Here is a 19,895-nt window from a genome sequence, read left to right as displayed (position 1 = left end):
GAGTACTGAAACTAGCTGCTTACAAATATCCCCTATAACTTTCTTAGTGCCCTTGGTATTGTCTAACTGTCTCAACAAATTAGAATAAAAACCATGACTGGAGATGTGCATAGTAAATTTTGCTTACACTTGTAACTAGAAGGCCTGCTATTTACTTACTCATTTTTTTCAACACACGAGGCACTATTCTAAGTGATAGAAACACAATGGAGAATCAAGGCATAATGCCTGCCTCATGTAATTTATAGGTTAGCTAGATGGAAAAGTAAAATGACATATTCAGAAAGAATGGTAAGCACTTTAGTAGGACATGATACTGTGGGAACATGTTGGAGAGAGACACCTAACCCAGTTTTAGATAAGGGAGAATTGCCCACTGAAATTGACCTCTGAAATAACCTCTGGAAGTGTGATAGTTAGGTGAGCCATCAAAATGTGGCAATACAGAAGCCAAAGGAAGAGAATGTACTTGTAAGAAACATTCTAAGAAACATTGCTAAGATCTTCAGAGAAAAGAATTGAAGAGTGACTTTGGAATTAACAACATGAAGTTTACTGATGATACTGGAAAGTTAAATTTAAGTGTTGTGGTAGGATGGAAAACCATACTGCATGACCTGAAGAGTCATTGATTTGAAGGTGGGAAAGGAAGTAGAGGCAATAAATATGAACAAATTGCTCTTTAAAGGAAGTCTGGCTACGGAAGTGATAGGCAAAAAAACAAACCACAACATGGTTTGGAAAGTAAGTTAAATATTGTTATGGAAACTGTGCCAAGCATTATGAAAAATACAGTGTAATAAAACTAGGACTTTTTTTTCGTAATATTTAGACTAATATATAAAGATAATTTTAACCTTTTCAGTTTTGCAAGTAAATGTCACCTGAGACTCCATTAAAGCTTTAATTGGATGATTTTTTTTTTTTACCTCTGTTGTACAACTCCCATGTTTCAATTTCCACTGCTGTCTTCAAACACTGATACTTGCCTTTTATTTAGTATATTTCTTCAATACCTTTATCCTTCCAGAAAGCAACTTTAGCTTTATAGTGCCATGTGCAAACAAATTTTTTAAACAAATGCTTTGGTTGCGTAGGTTATAGCACTTTGGAGTAACTATCGTGGGTGATCTCTCCTTTAAAAACGGTTTCCAGAGACTCACAGGCACTTTAAAATTCATAAATTCCCCCATCCCCCAACCCCTTGTGTGCGGCCAATTCAGGGGTTTCTTAGCCCTGGCAACATTCACTTTATAATAATGTTGCTTTGAATTAGAGCGTAAGATCTATCTTTATTAACTCTCCCACTCTACTAGGAAGTATACTTTGAGCTATGATATCTCATTTTTAAGTAAATAATTTGTATATTCTAAGAATCAGATATGTTAAAGGTAATTTTGAAGATTATAAGGATAGTCCACTCTCTCATCCCTTACCCCCTCACTCTGAATCTTTGTGCTGGGAACACTGAAAACATCTGATCTAAGTCCAACCCTGTATTCCTTTTTAACTGATTCCATTTTATAGATGAGGGAACTGATGCCCTGATTATTCAGTTTTTGTAAACATAATGGCTTTAACTTTAGAGATTATTTGTCCAACTTCTGATGGAGGGAAGATAATTCTTAATGTACTTACTGCTGTTTGACATTAGTTGCCAAGTATGTAAAATGGCAGGGATAAATAAACCCTTTAAGAGTGTTTAATCTTTCAGTTCTTTTTTAAGGGACCATTAATTTGTTTTACATAATATTTCATGTGTATGTAGTGTATTCTGAGTCAGATTTATTTATGATATACACAGGGATAAGTTTGATAAGATCCCTTGAGTCAGGGAAAGGTTGAGGGACCCAAGTAGATAATAAGCACGAGATAGTAAAGGAATAGAGATACGTGAAAGTAGGAGGAGGGAAAGGGAAATGCAACAGAATGATGATACTCAGATATATCCATAATGATGACACTGCTCTTGAGCACAATAAATGCGTTTATACCACAGGTTAGTTTTTGTTTTATCTTTAGACGTGTGTGTGATTTATTTTCTAATTTATCTTGTTTAGCATTGTTTAGCATCTAATTAAAATGTTTAGTATCTAATAAAAAAATATATTGAAAAGAAGCCTTTAAAGAATAAAAAGCTTTCTTTATATCTTATAATGATCCCTGGTCCAGAAGTTTCAAAGGTAGAGATGTTACTTGCAGTGATCACTTAGTAACCATTGTGACCTTCAGTCTCTCATTCTCAAGGATTCTTATTTGAAAAAAGAAAACATATGAGGATGCATATGTGTTTTTAAGTTACGAATATAACATTTTAGAATTGTTGATCTTTTACTCTGCTATATTTGTCCTTTATAGAATGCTCCTTCTCATTGTAGCCTTGAAAATCATATGCTCTCCATTAGTGATCAGGCAACAAATTAGTGCCAGATCTCCTTTAGCAGTGGGGAGTAATGAGAATAGATTCTTTTGTTTGTTTCCAGATTTTTTTTTTTTTAATGTATGAGAATACTGATTTCCAAAATATTTACCTTCACTTCCTCTGTGAATGAGTCAGAATAATTGTCAGTCAGAATAGCACTGTATTTTAAACTGGGTAAATATTTTCTGTCTTTTAGGACACTGATAGATTTTTTTTTCCCCCATGTCTGCTTCTGGGCATTCTTTATATAGTTGATATGCTGTAGTGTAGAATTTTGCATCCTGACTATTGGTATCTTATGTCATAAGCAACATCAGAAATTTCATGAGCACTTTTCAAATAACAGCTAATTAGAAAATGGAATGGAATTCAAAATATTATGTGAGCCACAAAAAGAATAAAAGAGCTAGAAGTAAACTTGGCAAGAAATGTGAAAGCTCTATTATGAAGAAAACTTGAAATACTAACAGAGATAAAAAGATGACTTGAGTGTCTGGAAAAATAGAATAATAGTAAAATATTGAGAAAAAAATAACAACTAGATTGATGGGGACAGGGAGGAACTAGTCCTACCTAATATAAGAATAGTCAGTGCAGTGGAACAAGATAGAGTCAAATATGTGTGAGAATTTGGTGTATTATAAAAGGGGGCATTTCAAATCAGGTGGGTTCAGAAAATGGCATTGGAACAACTTGGTTGGTATCTGGAGTAGAATCTTAAATTTCTTCCTAACTCCTTATATTAAAGTTAATTGATGTAGAAGCCAGAAATTGTAAAAGTAATACACTTTGCTACATATCAATAAGTAGAGAGCTTCTGCATGACAAAACGGGAACATTCAGATTCGAAACTGAAAAATATTTGCCACACCTATAAATGGTCAATTTTCTAAGTAGGTGAAAATCCCCACTAAATCATTAAAGGAGGGGGGGAACCCAGTGGAAAAATGGGAAAAATAGGTGAAGAGAGTGCACAGTAAAAGAAATGTAGAGCCTTAAATCTTTTTTCAAATGCTTAAACTTCACTCATAATAAAATAAAATCAAAATTGATGAAGATAATTCATTTTCACCTGTCAGATTTGCAGAGATCAGGGAATTTGATACTATGTTGACATGGGTATTGTAAAACCAGGTTTTCTTGAACAGTATAAATTGCTACAACCTCTTTGAATGAAGTGTGGTAATAATCGATTAAAGTGTAAATGTGTACCTTTTATAATGTCACTTGTAAAAATTTGTCCCAAGGTGAATTTGCACGATCACAATGTGTGTATGTGTGTGTGTGTGTATGTATGTGTGTGTGTATATATATATATGTGTGTGTGTGTGTGTGTATATATATATATATATATATATATATATGTATATATACATAGCCAATGCGGTAGCATGGCGGCAAAAAAAAAAAAGAAGGTCTAAATGTCCTTTAATTGTGGACTGTTTAAATAAATTATGGTACCTTCATACAGAATGTAGAAAGAGGTGGACCCACGTGTACTAATGTAGAACCACATAAGAAACCTATTAAATAATAATAAACCAAGATGCAGAAGAGAGTGTGTGTTACTCTTTGTGTGTGTTACTCTTTGTGTGTGTGTGTATACCTGTGTACATTAGAACATCTCTGAAAGAATATGTAAAATAATGGTAATAGTCATTACTTTTAGGTAGAGAAGTAGAGGAAAAGTGTAAGAATAAAGGAGACTTATTTTCAACATAAATTCATACTGTTAAATAATTGTTTTTGACCATGAGCCTATATTACCTATTCACTTAAAAATAGTTTCAAGTAAATATTATAACATATTCTTAGTGACCATTTGTCTTTTTACAATACTGTCCTCAAGACACTTACTAAAGTACTTGCTTAATATTGCATTATAGAAAATAATATACTTCTTATAACCATCCCTCAAATTAATAGTATTTCAACTCATGTAAGTAATACAAGATTAGACCAAAATGTTACTATTATTCTTAGCTATCTGAATAATCTTTCTGGTTTCCATAAGATTTTGATTATCTTGGTAAGCAACATTCCATGCAACTCTATGAAGTCCTATATTTGTGTGAAATTTTTGGTAACAGTTTTGAGATAATAACTCACATACGATACAGTTCACTTACTTAAAGTGATTTTTAGGGGTGCCTGGGTGGCTCAGGTCATGATTTTGCAGTAGACGACTTCAAGCCCCGCATCAGGCTCTGTGCTGACAGCTCAGAGCCTGGAGCCTGCTTCCGATTCTGGGTCTCCCTCTCTCTCTGCCCCTCCCCACTCATGCTCTGTCTCTCTCTGTCTCAAAAATAAACAAACAGTAAAGAAAAAAAAATTTTTAAGTGCTTTTTAGTATAGTTGCAGAGTTGTTGCAGTCACTATCACAGTAAACTTTAGAATATTTTCATCACCCTGAAAAGAAATCTCATAAACTTTTACAGTCACTTCCCTCCCTGCCGCCTGCCACCCGACCCTGGGCAACCACTAATCTACTCTGTCTGTGAATTTGCCTATTCTGGACCTTTTGTATACATGCGAATCAAACAGTATGTGGTCTTTAGTGGCTAGCTTCTTTTTATTCAGCATAATGTTTTCAGTCTCATGTGCATTATACCATATATCAGTACTTCAGTCCTTTTTATGCTTGGATAATATTCTTTCAAATGGATATTCCACATTTTGTTTATCCATTCGGCAATTGATGGACATTAGGGTTGTGTCATCTTGGGGCTACTGTGGAAAATCCTGCTCTGAATATTTGTATACAAGTTTTGTGTGGAGCTATGTTTTCAGTTCTTCTGGCTATATACCTAGGGGTGGAATTGCTGGGTCATGAGTAACTCTGTGTTTAATTATTTGAGAAACTGCCACAGTGTTTTCCAAAGTTCCTGCACCATTTTACATTCTCACCAGCAGTGTATGAAGATTCTGATTTCTCCACATCCTTGCCAACACTTGTTATTATGTGTCTTCTTGAATACAGCTGTTTTAGTGGGTGTTAAGTAGTGTCTGATGGCTGTGGATTTTGAGCATGTTTTCATATGCTTATTGGTACATGATATATTCTTATATTTAGTACAAACTTGTCTGCCTTTCCTAAAAATTACAATTATCGACTATAGATGCATTTCTCATTAATTATTTTGTGTTAAATGTATTTGCATGTCTAGATTTTACCACCAAGTTTATTTTAGGAGTCCATCTAGTCTTGTCAAATGGAAAATTTTAGCCAGTATGAGAAATGTGACCTAATAGAGCCTTATTGGGTCACTATGTATAGTGATTTTTCTGGCAATATCTTTTAAAAGTGCATGTATTATTTTTGTTGCAGTATTTCACTGGCCTTGAATGTGGACATAAGTTTTGTATGCAGTGCTGGAGCGAATATTTAACTACCAAAATAATGGAGGAAGGCATGGGACAGGTAAAGATGTCAATTTGATTTTCATTTTTTGTTGAATTTTCTAGTGTTTAGACTCTTGCACAAATATGAACAGGTGAAGCATTCTGGATTATGAATTGCATGAGGAACTACTTTCTATATTGAGATAAAAGATAATTGAGGCTTTTTTTTCCTATTTATAATGTGGCAATCCATTTAAAGGTACAGTCCAGGTATGTTTTCTCCGCGGCATTAATATGTGTATATGTCAGGCTGAACTTGTTGAGCAATTTTGTCAGGTCTCTTGCTTGTGCCTTTCAAGTTGTATATTGAAAAACCAATTATTCAGGTCAGCAGTTCTAGTTACATTATGGTGATAAATACACACATACATTTCCTTTAATGGAAAGGGAACAATTAAGATCCTATAAATGTTAAGGTATTCTCAACCTAGTGCCTGGCGATGGTAAGCATTCAGTAAATATTTGTTGAATGAAGACATAGTTTAAATTTCAATCTTTTTCAGACTATTTCGTGCCCTGCTCATGGTTGTGATATCTTAGTGGATGACAACACAGTTATGTAAGTATTTCTGATAGATATTGCATGTTGAATATTGGTTAGTTGGTTAAACCAAATTATTTTTTTGCTCAAACCTCAAAGGAGGTGAAATTTTTAGTCTGAAGAGACTTTCTAATCCACATTCCTTCGTAGTAGAAAAGCTCATTTCTAACTTGGGTAAATGCCCAGACACTATTCTTGTAAATATATGGCAAAATACTAGGCAATATGTGATAGCTGCGTTTCAGTAAACCTTGGAGTTGGAAAATAGGATATGTCCATTGAGGTCCTCTGCCAAGATGGAGGTAACAGGGAAGGGGATTTGTTGTGATATAGTATTAGTGCAGGTTAAAGAGGAACAGGAGTGGACACACTTTAATGTTGGTATGACACTTATTAAAAGAGAAAAAGAAGGAAGAAGGATTTGGTAGGAAGAGACTCAGACTGTGGGGCAGGTGTGAGAGTCTGTAGCAGCCCTGTGGGGAATTCTACCACATAGATTGCCCATACATGAACACTTCAGGAAGCAGAAATGGCTGAGCCCCGGTCCCCTTCCAGGCTCTGTCATTCACTGGGAGCTACCCAAGGAGAATGTGGCCTCATTTGGAACACTGCTCCCAAAGGTGCTGCATTTGGAGGTTGTTGGCTAACTCTTCTTGTGAAAGGTTCTCTTTTTGAAGGGAGAAATAAACTTAAAGAAACAAGTATAGTTTTTAGTCCTGAACCTGGGGTAGAATCCTGAGTCTGTGTTATTACATAGCCTGAGGCTACTTAATTGACTTCACTTTAGGAAGATAAACAGATTGAGGGCCTGAACTGTCTTGCAAAAAATTGTGTAGTTAGTAGTGGATAACTGCCTATATAGAAAGGTAGGTTTGTGTTTAAACTTTGGGATTTGAAGGTAATAAAAGTAAAAGCAGCCATGGACTTTAATGAGCAAATTTCTTAACCTGTCTAATAAAGCCTTAAATTGACTTAGCCAGCAGTTTATAAAGCTCACTGACTGGTTCTACTTTATTAACCTCAACCTACTTTGGTTTACTAAAACATATGTACTGTTGCTTGTTGTCAGCTCTGTGTTAATACTGCCTCTATCTTGAATTGAATTTTTACCTTACTGTTTTAAGCTAGCAAAAATCAGTTATGTATCATCTTGAGGTATCACCATCCTTCCAGTTGTTTTTATCTTGTCCCCTGATACTTTCTGATTTGTAATTTTTCATCAATACATCAGCTTCAGCAATACATTTCATCAGTATAGGTCACTGTATCTCTTATCTCTTCCACAAACAATTACTGGGAGCATTAAGATACATTTCCTTCCCGGATCACCTGGGTGGCTTAGTTGGTTAAGCGTCCATCTGACTCTTGGTTTTTGGCTCAGATCATGATCTCATGGTTGTGAGATCGAGCCCCACATCGGACCCCTGTGCATGGAGCCTGCTTGGGATTGTCTCTCTCTCTGCCTCTCCCCTGCTCGCTTGCTCCCTGTCTCAAATAAATAACTTAAAACTTTTTTTTAAGGTGCATTTCCTTTGCCCAGTAGGATCATAGTGATAAAATGCAGAGTTTAAGTTTTATATATAAAGGCATGTATAAAGTACAGTTAGAAGCAAATTATTCCACCTGAAGAGATTAGGAAGACTTAAGAAGTAATATAAATGGGGTAAAAATGTGGATTGAGGGAGTGGAGGGTAATGGGGGTTAAAGAAAAAATACCAGTATTTTAAAAAATAGTTCATGAACTTCTCTATTAAGTATTCTGTGGTGGCTAGAGAGTAGTAGATTGTTAGAGATGAGGATAAGAGACCTTGACAGTTGATGAGTTTTGTCATAGAAGATTGTTAAGACTCTGATAACAAGATTTACATTTTTAGAAATGTATTGAGGAAGCACCTGGCTGGCTCAGTTGGAATGGGGGGTGAGTTCGAGGCCCAGGTTGGGTATAGAGGTTACTAAAAATAAATAAACTTAGGGAAAAAAAAAAAAAGAAATACAATTTTAGTATAGTGAAGGATGGTTTAGAGTGGGGAGGCATTTGGGCAGGGAGATGTGACCATGAATTTATGAAATTTTGTGACATTTTTTTTTTAGAGGGGAATGGAATAAATATTTTCTTTTTTTTTTTTTTAATTTTTTTTTCAACGTTTATTTATTTTTGGGACAGAGAGAGAGAGAGCATGAACGGGGGAGGGGCAGAGAGAGAGGGAGACACAGAATCGGAAACAGGCTCCAGGCTCTGGGCCATCAGCCCAGAGCCCGACACGGGGCTCCAACTCACGGACCGCGAGATCATGACCTGGCTGAAGTCGGACGCTTAGCCGACTGCGCCACCCAGGCGCCCCGGAATAAATATTTTCAACACATAAAACAATGTGGCTAATATCACAAGGGCTCTTATAAATAAAGAAGATGATAATCCTATGGAAAACAGTTCACAATGAAAGAAATTTTAATGCTAATAAATAATAGCTATCATCATGCCTAGTTACATAAATGTAAATCAAAATTTGATGCCCTAGTTTTAAAAATTGTGGTTTTTGTTTTTACATTTCGGATTGGTAAGGATTAAAGAATTTGGTAATACGTAATGTGAGTGAGAATATACTACAGTAGAGAATGTAAACTGTTGCAACCTTTTTGTAATGCAATTTGGCAATTTCTACAAATGTATATACTCTTTGCCCTTTCATGCAATAGTATCATTTTGAATATGTCATTCTACTGCCTTCTTGCCTCCATTGTTTCTAATAAGTCAGCTGTTAATCATATTGTTCCCTATTTGCTACTTTTTAAGATTTGCTGTGTCTTTAGCTTAAGGGAATTCAGCAATGAATTCCTGCGTCAGGCTCCTGATAACATAAAGCCTGTTTGGGATTCTCTCCCTATCTCTTTGTCCTTCCCCTCTCAAAATAAACTATAAAAAAAGGACAGCTTGGAGAATACTTAGAAGAGCATGTTAATAGCGATATCAGCTAGGGGTTTGGGGATTAGGAAGAGGGATTTTTATTGTTCACCTTATACAGTTGTATACTGTTGGTGTATAATTCCATTTTCTTTCTTAGAAATAAATATTGTAGAATTTAAGATTATTTTAATTAAATGAGAGAACGTGTTTAAGTGTTTAATCTTAAATAATAAATGAAATATGCTTAATAATTTTTCTCTTAGTATGAAAGAAATAGAATCCTTCACAGTCATGGTATTATCATTTTTAAATTTCCAATTTGATAGGTTAAAAAAATAGTTTAATCTGAATTCATCTCATTTGGAACTTGAATTGAACCTGAAACTGGATTCTTTCTTGAAGACACATTCTCATATAAACTTCTCAAGTTGAAGCTAGCATTCCGCCTCCCTCCCCCCCCATGTGTGTCTCATGGTCAGGAAGTGAAGTTATTGTCCCCCTTAGCTTCAGATGTTATATTCAGATTGGTCTCTACTTCAGTTTAAAATCCATATAGACCTTGAGTCTTGTGTTACTCAGCTATGTTGTAGTCCTTTCTACTTTTATTTGCTTGACTTCTTGGTCGCACCCACTTAATTATTCACAGTATTCACAACTTACTGTCTTTCTCCCAACGTTTGCTGTCATCAGTGTGATTTCAGTGTCTCTCTATATAGTCCGTTATTCTATACCCTGACCCTGTGGTTCTCATAGTGTAATCCCCCCAACCAGCAGCATCAGCATCACCTAGGAACTTGCTAAAAATGCACATTCTCAGGCCCAGATCCAGACTTACCTCTGGGGATGGGGCCCCCGCAATCTGAACAAGCTCTCCTAGTGTAGTTTGAGAACTTAAGCATACATCAGCATACTGCCATAGCCTCTCATTTTCCTGTTGTACTCATTTCCAGTAAAATCCCCTTTACTCCAGCACCAACTCCTAAGGCTACCAACCTAGGCCTACTCCACATCTACTCTAATTGACTTGGCAAAATCATCTTTTTCTGCCTCTTCTAAAATATTGCTCTTTGGGTTTCTGGGTTTCTTCATACTTTATACACTCTCCTTGGTCATACATTGGAAATTCCCAGATTTATATGTCCAGGTCAGCTCTATCTTTTGAGGACGCACATATTCCACTACCTATCAGGCATGTTCATATGTATATTCCTCAGGCTTTACCTTCTCCAACTCCCCTACCACCACCACCACCGCCACCGCCACCGCCACCAAACTCATTCTTCTGGCTGCTTAGTATCAAAGAATGGTACCACTAGGTGTAAAAGACTTGCCTAAATTAGAATCCTGATCATATCCCTGATTCATTTTTCTTCCACATTTCCTAGAGTGTTCCTTACACCAAATTCATTCCTACATCGCAGTTAGTCTTAAATCCATCCATTTCCCTCAGTTCCTACTGACATTGACCTGATACAGGCTATCATCTTCTCTTAGCTGGGAATCTGTGACTGGTTCCTCAGTGATTCTCTTATACTATATCATCACTTTTCAATTCGTTATTTCCATTCTGTATTGCTTACCTGTGCAACTTCATCCTTGCCTTGCCTTCTCTCACATTCTCTTTTCTAGTGGTGTGGAACTTGGCGTCTTGAAAGTACTGTGCATTTTATTTGCATTTGGTTTAGTTTGACTTTTAGTTTTTCTCTAATGTCTCTTGACTGATATGCAGTACTCTTTACTGTTTTGCTCTTTAGTTCTGTTAATCCGTTCATCCTCTTAGTCTCCTTCAGGTCTCAGCTTACTGATTTGCATTTTGGTTTGGGCAAGTATCCTACGTGTTCCTTAACTCCCCCATATTTTCCTTAATATACATTTTTGTGATTGCCTATGTTCATATCTATATTCTTTCTTAGACTATAAACTGTATGATTCCAGGTCCACTATTTGTGTTCACTAAATGCTTGTTTCCATTCAGGAGGTGATCTTAAATTAATAATTAAAACTAGTTACTTAGTAGATTCAATTTTTTATTCCACAGCAGTGTGTATATAATAGGCATGTATCTTTGTGTTTTTTTTTTTTTTAACGTTTATTTATTTTTGAGACAGAGAGAGACAGAGCATGAATGGGGGAGGGTCAGAGAGAGGGAGACACAGAATCCGAAACAGGCTCCAGGCTCTGAGCTGTCAGCACAGAGCCCGACGCGGGGTTCGAACTCACAGACCGTGAGATCGTGACCTGAGCCGAAGTCGGCCGCCTAACCGACTGAGCCACCCAGGCGCCCCTAGGCATGTATCTTTGAATCCGTAACTGGAGGTGTATTTTTCTCTCTTGCACTTATAAGCACGTGTCATCATTTTAGCCTTTAGTCATGGATTTGTGATAGGATACCACCAAGGCTGTTTGGCTAAGTGGGTGTCTGTTATACAATGGCCTCATATAGTTATACTTCCACAGTCAGGAGGGTAACAGTATACTCTGAGAATTTTTCTTTGTCCCAGGATTTGTCCTTGATGTTTTCATGAGATTAATGTAAGTTACTTCTCTAAATTATTTACCACTTGAGACCAAATAAATACTCATCTGTTTCTATTCATCTTAGCACTTGTGGGGTTTTTTTGTTGTTGTTGTTTTTTAATATAGTTGTTTAGGGCCTAAGTTTCTTTTCTGTGTGCAGTTTCTCTATTCATCTTAGGGGTGGTAAAGGTAAACTTGTATCTATTAAGTCTTTAAATACCTTCAAGTAGGGGCACCTGGGTGGCTCAGTCAAGTAAGCATCCGACTCTTGATTTTGGCCCGGTTCAGACTCTAGGAGCTGCTTGGGATTCGCGCTCTCTCTCTCTCTCTCTCTCTACCCTTCCCCTACTCGCATGCACACTTTCTCTCAAAATAAATAAACTTAAAAAAAAAAAAACACCTTTAAGTAATACTATTTAGTCTCATCTTGAGTAATAATTAATAGTGCCAACACACATCTGGAATGTGATGTTCTAATTCAACATCCTAAGATATCACTAAAAAAATTTTATGATTTATTTTCATATATGGAGGTTTTAGAAACAGACAAGCAGAGGTGGTGACAGGAACTCATTGCTATTCACTTCTAGCAAAATAATGCCAAATGCTTTTACTTTAAGCTTTAACTGATACATAAGATTTTTTTAAAAATGAATTTTAGGATCACGGTATAGATAATGCCTACCTCTATTGGCTAATTTCCCATCTGTCTGAAAAGGGCAGAAAATTTTCTTTTGGGAAATGAGTTGTTTTAAATTAGATAGTATAATTTAAATGCTGTTTTGCAATTATTTCCTGTTCCATCAACTGTAAGCACTAGATCTTAACTCCATATTACATAAGGTTAGGAAATTGATGCCTCTGCACTTTCGCCTTTATCTCTTTCACCTCCTAATTTCTGTTAGACATGTAATTACTTTATATTGCCAACTTTATAGTTATTTTTTCTTTTCTGAGACAGATTCTTTCATATTTTGCCAACAAGTTTATTCTGAAAATAAACCAGTACTTTTCTAATATTACAGCTATGTAAATATTACTTAAAACCAAGTAGTTGAATGGATCCAGAAAGAAGTAAATGTAATCCTCTAAGTCATGCTTCTCCGGGAAGAATATCCAGACATCAAAGTCAGATGGTTAATTTTTATATTCTAATAGTTTCTTAAAGGTCACAAATACAGTTGTGAACCTGTCTACACCCTTAAGTGAGGCCATACAGTTTGAACTGCCTGAGGAAGGAGAAAAACTAAACAATGATATGTGTTAATCTTAGTACAATAAGCATCTCATCTTTTACAGAGGAAAAGTACAGTAGGCTGAGTTTGCTATATGTTGCTTTCTATTTTACTTTAGTAAGTTCTAAAGTATATTGACTAAAATATGTAAAGTACATTAACTTTAAAAGTATGTGTGTTTTATTAACTACCCAAACAAGATAGAGGTACCCAGAATGTTCATTCTTGTGCCCCTTACCAGACAGTATCTATCTCAGCCTTGTTCCCGGTCATGATTTTTGTGACCATCAGTTTTTCCTGTTCTTGAGCCTCTTTAAAAAAATTTTTATAATGTTTAATTTATTTTTGAAAGAGAGAGAGAGAGAGAGTGAGTGGGGGAGGGGTAGGGGAGAGGGGCAGAGAGAGAGGGAGACAGGGAATCTGAAGCAGGCTCCAGGCTCTGAGTTGTCAGCACAGAGCCTGACAAGGGGCTCCAGCGCACAAGCCATGAGATCGTGACCTGTGCCAAAGTTGGATGTTTAACCGACTGAGCCACCTAGGTGCCCCTTGAGCCTCTTTTAAATGGGATCATTTAGCATATATTGTTCTTGTGAGTGTGTATCTGTTTCATTTAACATAATGTCTTTCAGATATGTATTCAACATATCTATATATTTTTAGGTTTGTTTGTTTTTTTTTTTGTTATTACTAAAGATAGTAATTTCATTCTTAGGATGATGATAGACATTTGGAGTTTTTTGGTTTGTTTGCTTGGTTTTGACTGTTGTGAAAAGGTTACAAAGAGTATTCTTACATGTGTGTTTTGGTGAACATGCACTGATTTTTTAAATTAATTTATTTATTTTGAGAGAGACAGACAGTGTGAGCAGGAGAGGGGCAGAGAGGAAGGGAGAGAGACCGAATCCCAAGCAGGCTCTGTGCCATCAGCATGGAGCCCAGTGTGGGGCTTGAACTCACAAAATTGTGAGATCATGACCTGAGCTGAAACCCAGAGTCGGATGCTCAACCGACTGAGCCACCTAGGTGCACCTGCACTGATTTCTCTTGAGTATATACTCAGGAGTAAGGTTTTAACTTTAATATGTAACTTCCAGGTAGTTTTCCAAAGTATTTGTATATCTTTTTTTTTTTTTTTTAATAAAGTGCCCATTCAAGTAACCTCAAATTTTGTTACTTTGTTTGTTCCTTTGTAAGAATTCTTTAAATCTTCTGATATGGGTCTGTTGTTAGATATATATGTATTATACCTACTTTCCCTTATGTGTAGCTTCTCTTTTCTCTCAATGATTTTTGGTGAACAAAGTTTCCATTTTAATGGCATCTAACTCATCATTTTCCCTCATTTATAATTATTGCTACTTAAATCTTTTTTTAACCCCAAAGTTGTATCTGTTTTTAAGATAGTCCACAGAGACATTATGGAAAATGCTTTGATAACATGGCTTTAGAGTCGTGTGTCTCATAGTTGAATAAATTTAATGCCTCCCATTATTTCCCTACAGTGAAAGAGAAAAGCATTTTAGTATTCTAAAGTAGGAAATTTCATACAAAAGCTATAGAATACTATCTATTTTAAAATACATGCTTAAGGGATCAGAGCTCAAGTTCGTACTGAAATAATTTCCTAGTCTCATTGAAATGCAAAATGAAATAAGTTATCAAATTTTGGTAGTTCAAAAGGCAAAGTATATAGACAGTAAATTACTGATTATTATTTAAACTTTTGAAAATATTTTTGAACTGTAAATGTAAACTTAATAGATTGAAAGGAGGCACAGAAGAGTGTGGGACGGGTGCATGAGGCTGATTGTGTAGGGCTTTATAGATCATTATAAGATCGTTGGCTTTTATTCTGAGATAGAGCCATGAGAGGATTCTGAGCAGAGGAGTGATGTGGTCAGAGAGGGTTGTTCCTACTGTTGGCATGAAAAAGAGACTAGGAGCAGAGAAATTGGGAGACTCTTGTAGCAGTCTGGGTGAGAGATGATGTAGCAGTCTGGGTGAGAGTTTGATCCACAATGGGAGCAGAGGAAGTAATGAGAAATAGTTGGATTTTAAATGTATTTTAAAGGTAAAGTCAGATACTGGAGTATAAGAGGAAGAGATGAGCCAGAGATTATAGTAAATCTTATATTTATTTTTAATGACCAGAAATTGAACAGATTTATTGTAAAGATGTTAGTCACATTATCATAACCCTACCAATCCAAATGTCCAACAGTAGAGGAAGATGGAATGTAATATAGTCATTAAAAAAGGTTTGGGTGGGGGGAGTACCTAACTTCAAGTTTTTATAAAAAAAATGATTTGTGGATTATTTTAATGTTTTGGAAAATGCCTATAATAATCTTAGTGAAGAAACAAAGGTATAAAATTATTATATGTAGTACATTCTGTTTAAAATTACATATCATACATTTACCAAAAAAAGAGTAAAAAGTCCAGATTATTAAAATGTCAAGTGGTTATTCCTCTTGAGTGATAGAGTTACAGGTGATTTTTATTTCCTTCTTTATACTTGTCTATAATTGGTATGTCTGTCAGGAGAAAAAACCCATATTATAGAAAAATATTTTATCACTAATCCTGAATTGAAGCATAATGTTGATTTACTCATCGTGCTATATAAGCAGAAGGCATGGTTTACTACTTGGCACACTAAAAAAAAAAAAAAAATTCTTGTGGATAGCTGTCCACTTATCTCTTTTGTAAAAACAGAATTATCCCAAAACTTAAGGGTACTTAAAAGCATCTGACACTGTGCTTAGAATGTATAATAGGCTATCAGTGGAAGTCATTATGTTTACCTTCATAAAGAGTTGCCTTCCACCATGAGAGTTGGCATAATAACTATTTCCAACATAAGTGATGGCAGTAGGTCTTTGCCAAGAGAGTTAGCTTATTAATAGCCAGGATAATGCTTGTTTTCTTGAGAGTGCTTTCTCAAGATCACTTTCTTACTTTTCTTTATCACAAGATAAACTATAACCTAATAACAGACCTAACTAATAACCTTGCCCTAGTAACTATGGCTGACCTTTGTTCTAACCAGGTAAGCTAGATCAGTTATAAGAAATCACTGGGGGTGCCCAGGTGGCTCAGTCCGCTAAGCATCTTAACTCTTGATTTTGGCTCAGGTCCTGATCTCACAGTTCTTGAAATCAGAGCCTGCTTGGGATTCTCTCTCTCCCCCTCTCTCTCTGCTCCCCCCTAAATTAATAAACTTAAAAAAAATTGTTGGGGTTTGTCACATCAGAGAAGCATTGTGGTATAATAGAAATTAAAAATGGTAAATCAGGGCATCTGACTTTGGATCTCATTCTTATTTTTTTTAAATTGATGTAAATTTCACATAACATATTTACCATTTTAACTATTTAAAGTATACAATTTAGTAAACATTAAAAAAAAGGGGGAGCATTTGGGTGACTTAGGCAGTTAAGTGTCAGACTCAGGTCATGACCTCGTGGTTGGGAGAGATCGAGCCCTGCGTTGGGGTCTGTGCTGACAGCTCGGAACCTGAAGCCTGCTTCAGATTGTGTGTGTGTGTGTGTGTGTGTGTGTGTGTGTGTGTGTGTGTGTGTCTCTGTCTCTCTCAGAAAATAAATATAAACATTAAATAGTAATAAAGTATACTTTTCATAATGTCATGCAACCATCATCACTATCTAATTCTAGAACATTTTCATCACCCCTAAAAGAATTCCCATATTCATTAAACAGTCACTCCTCATTCCCTCCTTCCCTTAGAACCTGACAATCACATATCTGTTTTCTGTCTGTACGGATTTGCTTATTCTGGAGATTTCATTTAAATGTCATAATGCATATGATCTTTTGTTTCTGGCTTCTTGCACTTAACATAATGTTTTCAAGGTTCATCCATGTCACCCATGTTGGAGAATGTGTTAGTACTTGATTCCTTTGTATGGCTAAATAGTATTCCATTGTATGGATATTCCATATTTTGTTTCTTCATTCATCAGTTCTTGGACATTCGGGTTATTTCCATTTTTTGTGGAAACATTTGTTTTTTTGTTTTTTAATTTGAGATAGAGAAAGTGCATGTGCAAATAGGGTAAAGGGGCAGAGGGAGAGAAACAGAATCTCAGTCAGGGTCCACACTGAGTGTGGGATTGTGACCTGAGCTGAAATCAAGAGTTTGACACTCAACTGACTGAGCCACCCAGGTGCCTCAAAACATTTGTGTTTTTATTTGGAGATTTGTGTGCAAGTTTTTTATTTGAACACCCATTTTTAATTTTCTTGGATACCTAGGAATAGAATTGCTGGGTCCTTTGGTAATTCTGTGTTTAGCCTTTTGAGGAATCACCAAATACACTAAGTATTTTTAGACCTCAGTTCTAGCATCTCTGAAATGTGGAGGTTTACTCATTTAGAAAATATTTATTGGGGTACCTGGGTGGCTCAATCGCTTAAGCGTCTAACTCTTGGTTTTGGCTCAGGTCATGATCTCTTGGTTTGTGAGTTCAAGCCCCATGTTGGGCTGTGCGCTGATGGTGCAGAGCCTGCTTGGGATTCTCTCTCCCTCTCTCTCTGCCTCTCCCCCACTCGTACTTTCTCTCTCTCTCTCTCTCTCTTAAAATAAACTTAAAAAAAAATTTCTTGAACACTTACTGTAGGCCAAGCAGTGTACTAGACACAAGGGATCCTTTTATGGAGTTTATTATTTGATTGGGGATAAGAGAGCATAAAGGCAGATATTAAACACATTATACAGATAACTTTTTAATAAAAATTATGACAGATTTAATAAGGGGGTATGTGTTAGGTGCCATGAGAGCTGAGAGGGAACCGGTGTGGGTAATTGTCAGAAAAAGCCTCCTTTTTCTGTGAGTAACGATATTTCTTAGCTGAGTTAAAAAATAATAATAATATAGCATCTAATATTTATTGAGTGTTTACTATTTGCCAGGCACTGTTCTAGTTCACAACTCCTCATTTCTGCTATCCATTTCACAGATGAGTAAACTGAGAAATGGAGAGGTCAAAGAGCTTACCCTCATTTCATAGCTAGTAAGTTGTAAAACAGTATTCAAAGCTAGGCTGTTCCAATTCAGAGCCCACCACGATATTCTTCTTTCCTTTTAAAGAGAGGTAGCTGTATGCAAAAGCCCCTGAAGAAGGGCAATACTCACCAGAATTCTGTTCCAATACTCACCAAATTCTGTTGAAAGAATACAGATGTGACAGGAGTATGCTGAAAGAGGAACAGTACAGGGTGGGGTCTTGTGGAAGGCAAGCAGTGCCATAGAAGCTCAAGAATTTGATGGGGCCAGATTATACAAAACCTTTTTGTTTGTTTAAAATATTTAATGAGGTTAGACTGTGTTTGTGTTTGATAGTTTTTACTGGTTTTGTCAGTGGTTAACTCTTTCTGTTTTAACTATTTTCTTTAAACACGGGAATGTTTACCATTAAGACTAATAAAACTTAAGTTTCAGGATGGGTTACTATGAGTTCTAGAAATTGTTACGAATATATAAAGTGTTCTAGGTGCATAATGGAAGCCACGTTGCAGTCAGTAAACATTTCTGGTAAATTACTAACAGCTCTCAGAAGAAGGCCCTTAAATTTATATATAGCAAAACCTGGATCCATTTCTTAACACTCCTGTCAGCATCTCTTATTTCACACACTGATTTTTGGGAGGGGTCTGAAGGAAGCTAGCTGAGAATTGCTGTCCTAAGGCAAGATATCAGAGTAAGAATACTCTGAAAAGGGCCTAAAGTTGGCAATAGTTACTCTGTCATCAGACTGTAATAAAGTGGGTAAAAATGGACTTTCGTGTATAGGAAACATGGGAATCGGGGGTCTACCAAAATAAAACTACAGAAACTTGGAGATTGTTGTCTTGATTTCTACAGTTACATTTGTTGATAGTCTATATGCATTTGAGTATAGTCAGTTTAGGGTAGTTTTTAGAGCTGCAGCATTGAAATTTTATTTTGTAAATGTGGAAAAATACTCTTGGCTGAAAACATCCTAATAAACTATTTTTATTCTTGTTCTCAGGCGCCTGATCACAGATTCGAAAGTTAAATTAAAGTATCAACATTTAATAACAAATAGCTTTGTAGAGGTAAGTGATTTCTCTTCAGGTTACCTTTTTAAATAAGCGGAATTATTTATTAATAAAATATTTTTTCTTGTATGAAATTCTCTTGATAGTAAGAAAGACCTTTACCATAAATTTAGATTATGGACTTCATTCATGAAGCATACCTAACCTGTATTCTCAAAGGAGTGTGACAGACCAATAAGTGGGTGTCTCTTCATAGATCTAGAGCTGTGGTGATCAAATTATTTTTACAGTATTCTTCCTTTATCCCTAGCAAAAAATTGTAGCTGACTGTTAATGACTTGTTTAATCATGTCTGGCAGTTTAACCTTGCTATATCTCTGCTTGTTTTAGCTCCTGTTACCAGTAAACTTTAATAAAGAGAGCTATAGTTACTTGTTTTTATCAAATGTCTTTCTTTTATCAGAAACAGGTCAGCAAACTATGGCCTGCCTGTTTTGGTAAATATTTATTTGGATGAGCCCATTTGTTCTATGACTCCTTTAGTGCCACAGTGGCAGATAGAGTAGTTGCACAGAGGCCCTTTTTGACCCTCCCAGACAAAAATTTTTACTCTCCGGCTCTTTGTGGAAGACGTTTGCCAGCCTCTGTATAAGATCATCAGTGTAAATTGGTATTTTAGTTCTACATAGTAATATTTATTTCACTTAGGGATTAAACTGAAGGTCAGATCTTCTAGAAAACAGCATATTTTAGGAATAACATATTTTTTAAATAGTAAACTTGAATTCCGGTGTGGAGTGTTAGTTGAACCCTGTTTTGTTTCCTGA

The 19,895-nt window shown here is 35.9% G+C and overlaps 1 protein-coding gene across 2 annotated transcripts in view; it reads left to right on the top strand.

Moving 5' to 3' along the window:
* Positions 1-19,895, top strand: part of ARIH1 (ariadne RBR E3 ubiquitin protein ligase 1) — a 119,802-nt gene that overhangs the window by 76,434 nt on the left and 23,473 nt on the right. For both annotated transcript variants that reach the window (XM_047074839.1, XM_047074838.1), the window contains exons 4-6: positions 5,751-5,843; positions 6,328-6,383; positions 19,059-19,125. In XM_047074839.1, coding sequence (XP_046930795.1) covers positions 5,751-5,843; positions 6,328-6,383; positions 19,059-19,125 — 216 coding nt within the window. The remainder of the gene's footprint in view (positions 1-5,750; positions 5,844-6,327; positions 6,384-19,058; positions 19,126-19,895) is intronic.

This window comes from Lynx rufus, unplaced genomic scaffold, assembly GCF_022079265.1.
Source record: "Lynx rufus isolate CCGP_SWC_20201006 ecotype Redwood Valley unplaced genomic scaffold, mLynRuf1.p SCAF_13, whole genome shotgun sequence".
In the NCBI taxonomy this organism is placed as follows: domain Eukaryota; kingdom Metazoa; phylum Chordata; class Mammalia; order Carnivora; family Felidae; genus Lynx; species Lynx rufus.
Note: the sequence above shows the minus strand (reverse complement) of the source record. Positions and strands in the feature narration are given on the sequence as shown.